At 40.9% G+C, this 7,259-nt stretch overlaps 1 protein-coding gene across 1 annotated transcript in view; it reads left to right on the top strand.

Moving 5' to 3' along the window:
• Positions 1-1,431: 1,431 nt before the first annotated feature.
• Positions 1,432-7,259, top strand: part of TPRN (taperin) — a 456,868-nt gene continuing 451,040 nt past the window's right edge. The window contains exon 1 of the mRNA XM_044058457.1: positions 1,432-4,452. Coding sequence (XP_043914392.1) covers positions 1,501-4,452 — 2,952 coding nt within the window. The 5' untranslated portion in view covers positions 1,432-1,500. The remainder of the gene's footprint in view (positions 4,453-7,259) is intronic.

The following is a 7,259-nucleotide window of genomic DNA, read 5'->3' as shown; positions in this document are numbered from 1 at the left end:
CTGTAGAGAAGGCCAAGGAGAACTGATTACAGTAATTCAGTCACATGTACAGGAAAGCAGTATACAGACTGGTATACCAGATTTTGAAAGGTAGGAAAAAGACAAGAGGAGTCCAGGACATCCAACTAAGCGATAAAATGGATTGCTTAACTGAAGATTTTAAACAGTCAGGCATGACTGTTGAAGAAGTTAGGAGAATGGCTCATAACTGAGACAGGTGGCAACAGTAGATGCAACACCTTAACCCTATGTAAAATGGGGGTTGATGATGATGAGCATGGACTTAGACAAGCACTTGAAATGGCTCCTAGCACCTTGTGTCTGCAGAATGGCATCTCAAAACAGTGTACATTCCTCACACAGTGAATCAGGTTGGGAGGTACCAGAGGATGACTGAAACTTACAGGAAGGCAAGGCATGGCCCTACTCATTGATATCGACAGGTTTAACCTCCAGGCAAATGTTTAAAATCATGAGCACTAAATAAGTTGCAGCCTTTCCTTGCCCTGCCATTTGTGGTATATACTTTCCAGATAATTAGTGATTTCAGTTTGGTTAACTAAATTCGAATAAATAGATAGTTGTGGCAAATAACACAAAATAATTAGTGGTATGCGATTGTATTACCTAATATGCATGTTTATTTCATATAAAAGAGCAATATGCAAGTTAGAAAATGATGCATCAGCTTATATTTGTCCTTTTCAAGAAATACACTGGGGGAGAGTTGCTGTAATAGTTGAAGTCTTAATCTTTAAGATACGGGGTTTAATTCTGACGTCTGGTTATTGGCTAGGCTTGGAAAAGTCTGCAGACTGATAGCCTAGTATTCACATATGAAGAAAATACTGTAGTTGCTTCCAGCTGAGCAATGTACTTTCAGAATTGGAAGCTGCGGGTTGACAAAACTAAAAAGGGTTGGGTCAGAGATTAGTTCGTTAGTTATGGAAACGTCAGAATGACAGCATTAGTGCCATCATCACTAAGATTACAAGGCAGAAAGGGGGAAAAAGCTTATTACGTGGGTGATTCACAAAAGCTTGCAGTGTGTGAAGAAACCAAATATTAATGCAAGCACTACATAAAGGTGATCGGAGATGTCAGTCGCTCGAGAGTGAATGTGCATTTCTATTTTTTTGTATTTATAGTTTGCATTTGAACCCTTGTCAGTTTTCTAAAGTCATCATTATAACTCAACGCGCTCATTGCAATCCTCAGCAAAACCGTGTGACTGCGCTACACCTAAGTTCTTGAGCGCTTCGGGTACTAGTTTCTATTTTAACCTGTTGCTTCAGCAGGGCATTTGCAGTTCGAAGCTCGCTTGTTAATTTATTGATATTTCATTATAAGAAGGCGTGTCTGCTGACGTCCTCTCAGGGAGCGGGAATATAGTGACGTAATTCAGTGGGTGGCGCGGGGGGCGTGGTTCAAAGTGATACCTGGTACTGCTCCGAACTGTTACAGGTGATAGTACATCCTTCCAAGGAGTAACAGCGGGTCATGGCAGGCAGTGAAGCCGAGCCCCGGCGGCACGATTTTGCGGGGATTACGTTGCCAGCATGGAAACGAGACATTCTAGAGCGGCGAAAAGCTAAGGGAACGAGTCCCGGTGGTGGTGGTAGCAAGAGAGAGAAGCCCGGTTCCCCCAGCCGGGAAAGAGGATCTGATACTTTGTATGGCAGCAGAGGCAGGACAAACTCTCCCGGGCCCCGGCGCACTGTTAATTCTGGTCACCACTACAAAGACATTTCTTTACGTAGTACCGGACGGCAGCCTAGTCCTAACTCTCCTCAGCTCAGATCTGTTAGTCCCAGCTCTGCTCTTCGCAGAACTGGTAGTCCCGGGAGGCCACTGAGCTCCAGCTCTGTCCTTCGTAGATCTGGTAGCCCGGGGAGACCTCTGAGCCCCAGTTCCCCACGTCGAAGATCAGCTAGTCCCGGACGCCCACTTAGTCCCAGCTCCGCTCATCGCAGATCAAGTAGTCCGGGACGGTCATTGAGTCCAAGTTCTCCACGAAGTCCGCTCAGTCCCAGCTCCCTTTTTTTGCTTGGGGATCGAATAGATGCTGGGGAGAGCCTTGTCCTGCAGGAGAGCATTGGACCAATCCAGGAAAACCTTTTTATTAAGTTAGAAAAGGAGAGAAGGCGCCAGCAACAGGAGGCGAAGGATAATGGTGGTCCCGTTCAGCACCTTATCGAGCTGTACGGCAATGTCCCAGGCATCAGAACTATTAGGGCAGACAATATCATTATTATTGAGTCGGATCCTCAGTTTTTCCAGGATAGAAGGGACTCTTGGAATCTCAAAAATGGGGACATAAACACCATCAATTCCTTGAATCAACTGCTGGCCAGAAGGGGGAGCAAAGTGGCTGAGATCAGAGCTTCAGAGGTAATAATCTGTGAGCCATCTTTAGATCAAAGTGAGCATGAATTTACCATTTTTGGTGCTGAGGACGGCATACCTCATTCCAATGGCCTTGATTCGTGGGGGTCCCATGGTATAGTGAGTAGATTACTTGAAAAATTTGACGGTACTGTTTCTAAGTCAGTGAAGTCTAGAAGTACAGAGAATCTGATTCTAGATAAGGGTGATTTGTTGCACAGAAACACAGAAGATAAATCCCCTACATTGCCAAAATCCCCTACTACTGTGGTGGGTCATCAGCGTGGCCAAGCTGCCATAGGCATAACCACTAATGTAAATGGTGACAGCAGTTTTCAGTTTCATAACAGTACTAATGGCTTTACTGCCAAGAACTCTGAGCTGTCACCCTCTAAAACTAGCTGTCATAATACTAGTCGCTCTGTAATGGATTCCCCCATATGCCTGCCATCTGAAAAAAACATACCTTCTAGTTCCTCAGCAGTGATTACAGAGCCACCAACACCTGAAAACGCCCTCTCCAAAGAACGTGAATTTAGCAATGTGTCAGTGTCTTCATTTAGAAAAAGGTTGGAAAATTACCCTGCTTCTAATAATCAGAAAGAGCAAAAGAAAGATTTTACAAGAAATGTTGGGGGAAGTACATTTACAGTTAACCCTAGAGCAAAAGATGGTGGACACTTCAAAATGATCAGTTCAGAAAAAGTTCCCTTGAAAGATAACAAAACCCTTTTCAATGGGCAAATCATTCATTCGGAGTTAGACCTGATATCAGCTGATGCCATTATGATACAAGAGGTCACGTCCGAAGCAGGTAAGGAGGAAAGAGCAAGTCTTGTCAATGGGATTGACAGTGAAAGTAGACAGGTGCCATCTGCAGTAAGTGCTTCCAGTAAAGAAATGTTTGATCGAGCCAGTGAACGAAGGCCAAAGTCCAAGGTGGACACAGTAAAGCCATCACACTCATCATCTGGGTCATTACCAGGTTTACCCAAAAATGATTCTAAGGGTCTCAGATCTAGTGCCACTCAACCTGTCACTCCAAAACCTAGTCAGAATGATGGTTCCATCAGTGCCACTCCAAACCAGTTAAAGGCTGTGTCTGCATCCACCAGTCTTAACGACTCATTTCAAATTAAGCCTGCTCCAAAACCAGATATTGCTTCAATTCCTGATGATGACATTCAGGCAAAAGCTTTAGCCAATATCAAGGCACAGTCAAGAAACTCTTTTGTAGTTGTACCCAAAAAACGACCTGTTCCTTCATTGCTGTTGCAGGATGATGAGACTGAAAGAGAAACTCCTCAAAAGCCAAAAAAGAAGGATACTGGTTTTACAACACTGCACAATACATCATTGCCCTATGATGTGCTCAGTCAGTCATCTGCTCACTCTTCAAACGAAGGATCTCATTCTACCCTGAAGTCTGTGCTCCAAAGGAGTGATTTGGCTGATGGAAAGGGGAAGGCTGAGGTGAACATTTCTGCCACCAGTCCTACCAGTGTGCAATCAAATGGGGATTATATCCATCTGCACCCTAATGTGGATAGATCGCCTCTTATTTCTGATGATCCAGAGTTTTTCCGAAGAGCTAAAGAAGAGAAAGACGGCCCACGGTTACTGGTTATGGGCATTAGTACTGAGATTTCCAGACTGGAAGAAGATCTTCCTGTCACTAATATTGATGACATTGTTGAAACAAGTGGCAGAGAAGTAAACAATTCAGAAGTGCAATTAAAAGAACCTTCTAGTTCACTGTCTAGACCACAGTATAGAGACTCTGGTGGTCCCAGTTCTGTTTTTCAGCGGAAAAATGAAAGTACTTTTACTGTTTTACCCAACAAAAAGTCTCTAGACTGGGAGCAGAGAACCAGTGTCATTCTTAAGGGTACAGAATCTGAAGGAGAGCCCACATCTCCACCAGGGAAGGAATCTGTGGCACCTTTTCGGGAGATTGGCATGCTGCTGAAAAAACGTTATCCAGGTGTTGATGAAATTGAAGTGATTGGAGGCTATATGTCTCTGGGAAAATCATGTCTCTACAAGACTGGATCCACAAGGAAGAAGGTAAGAACCTACAGTGTGAAGTACATCTGATTTATTATTTCAGTAAAGGATAAGTTTTTCACTACAGAGAGTAGGTGACAACATAGTTCAGCCATTTTGATTTCAAAATCCAGATAGATGTGTTTGTAATGTAGACTGTGTGATACAAGTCAATCATACATTCGGGGTTGTGTCGGTCTACTAGTAGATTCTGTAGATATGCCATTACTGGGTTTATGTTGAGTTTTTTTCTTGTTTAACTAATGAAGTCGGTATAGTTCCTTAGGTGAAAAAGACATTGTTCTTCTCTTGTTTCCTCTGATATTGCTCATGCCAGCAAAATAAAGCAAGACAGTATGTAAGAGCACACACAAATATAGCTTAAAGTTAAAGAATACCTTTTTTATAGTTTGGTTTGGGTGCAAGGGCTCAAGACAGTTGTCATAAAGTTTAGGTAGGCAGGTTTTAAGTACACTTTTATCCTGTCTCTTTTTTTGAAAGCACTGATCAATGATTACCATGTTCATTTGTTGTTTGTTGCACTAAAGCTGAAGTTAGAATCTTGATTATTGGGTACAGGCATTTTATTTTCATGTTAGTAGAAAAATTCTGCATATTTCGAAAATCACATTTTTTAAGTTATTGCATAGTTTTTTATATATTTTTGTAACCTTTGTCTAGTTCTTTATAAATGGAAGTTGAACATTTTTGAGAGGTAGAACGTAGTTCAGCATAAAAACATCTAGCTTTAGTGTAGGATAATGGCAAAGGTATGGACACCAAAAGAAGGACTCTGGGGGCTTATTTAAGTATGTTTAATGAGAGCAACTGTTAAGATGTGCTTTGCAAGATTCCTTGCTGACCATGTGATAAGATGTGCCCATGAGTAGAACTAGCCTCAGTTTGGGTCACTGCCTTTTATGGGCTCTAGCACAGCTTGCTTTGCTTGGAAAATGAAAGTTGCATAATTAAATGCACAAGCATTTTTGTGCTGTACATCCTTCTGGTTTGGTTTTAATAAGATATTTTGTAGAAGTGTATTTACAGTGACTGGTTCTACATACAGTGTATTGACAGCACCTTGGTGCAAAACTGATTTTTATTGATTTGTGCTGGAATGGAGGAGAATACTTGTGATTACTCCCATTTCAGAGTTATCTTTGGGGCTGGTTGTTGCTGGAACTGACTCCTGATTTTATATCTTCTCTGGTGACTTTGCCTTAGCTGGCTTTGCAATAATTTGATTAGTATGTTAAATCTCAACAGTTTTTCCAGTCAGGTATTTTTTTTAAAAGAAGTGTGACTACTTGTACAACTCTGTTTCAGAATTATTTTCATTTTCAAATTACCAAACCTCTCAAATGCGCAGATTTGTACCTCTTAGTTTTGATCTGTTCCTCATAAAATGTGTTTTTTCTGGCAAATTACTGAGGATCGAAATCATTCAGCAATGACACATATTTGAATTTCAACAGTTAGCTTGTATGTTCTGAAGAATATAACACAAAACCTGTTTTACAGCAACTTAATATGTTTGTAAGGGCACTGTTTAAACCTGTCCCTTTTTTTGGGCTTTTGTCCCCCTATCATTTTAGGCTTTGTCAAGATTTTGAGTGCTAAGAGGTTGAGAGACATGCTTTTGTTACTCTCTTATTTACCACCTTTTTGTATATTATGTGATGGCGATATTTTCCCAACACACAAGCACACATTTTTGTTTTGAACATATCTGTCAACCTCTTAGTGCAAGAAATCTGGACAAAGCATAACAAAATGGGGGTAGATTGGATGACAAAAGCCCCAAAATAGGGACAGAGTTTAAATATTGCTGTTATAAACTTAGAAAGTTGCTAGAGTAACAGGGTTTGTATTAACATACATTTTCTAAAGGATTTGAACTCATACTCAAATGTAGGTCACTATTTAGTGACGTTAATCCTCAGATAATTTGTGTTTTGTCAGAAAACCACAAATTTTATGAGGAATAGATCAAAATGCAGAAATCTGGACAGTTGAGAGGTATAAATTTTGAAATCAACAAGCTATATTTACAGACTAGTTGGGAAGGGGTACACCTATCAACTTTCCCTGACTTTGCAGACCATCACTGATTTTAGTCCTGCATTTTTGCCATAACCCTCATAAAAGTTTTGATTCTCCGTTAAACACTAAGGATTGCAGCCAGTCACTGTTTCATGTTTAGAAAATTCATATAGATGTAAAACCTGTGATTAGAGTAACATTTAAAGTTGTCCCTGATTTTTGGGCATTTTCCCCTCTCAGCCATGCCTCTCAACTGTACAGATTTTTGCAGAATGTCAGGATTTTTTCCCTCGTATTTTTGGTCAATTTTTCATAAAATTGTAGTTTTCTGGCAAATTATTAAAGACTGAAGTTAGAAAACAACGACGGACTTTTGAGTTTCTGACTTCATACCCTTCAGAAAAGTCATGATAATGCAAAACCTGTTATTCATAGCCTAGTACCAACCTATGAATCTATCAGCCCTAGGGCCTATACAAGCCTAGCCATAACAATTCCCTGGATATTTCTTTCCAGAATATTTACTCTCCTGGACCCCTGTCTAGCAGGCCGACTGATGTGATCCCCAGGGTGAATTTCCTATTTTCCATCCAATTGTCAAGGTTCCTTTTGAAGAGGGACAAGAACGCGCTGTGCTTGACATGCATGAGCAGTCTATTCCAGAGTATGGGGAGTCTCGGGGTCAGGAACCTATCCCTCCAGCATGTTTTGTTCATTGTGATGACAAGGTTTAAATCCCTATTGTATCAACTTTCTAAGTTTGTAAGAGCGATATTTAAAAATTG

The sequence above is a fragment of the Protopterus annectens genome, chromosome 16.part0 (genome assembly GCF_019279795.1).
Source record: "Protopterus annectens isolate FY-2018-M chromosome 16.part0, PAN1.0, whole genome shotgun sequence".
NCBI lineage: Eukaryota > Metazoa > Chordata > Ceratodontiformes > Protopteridae > Protopterus > Protopterus annectens.
The sequence above is the reverse complement of the archived record's forward strand: the minus strand, read 5'-3'. Positions and strand labels throughout refer to the sequence as shown.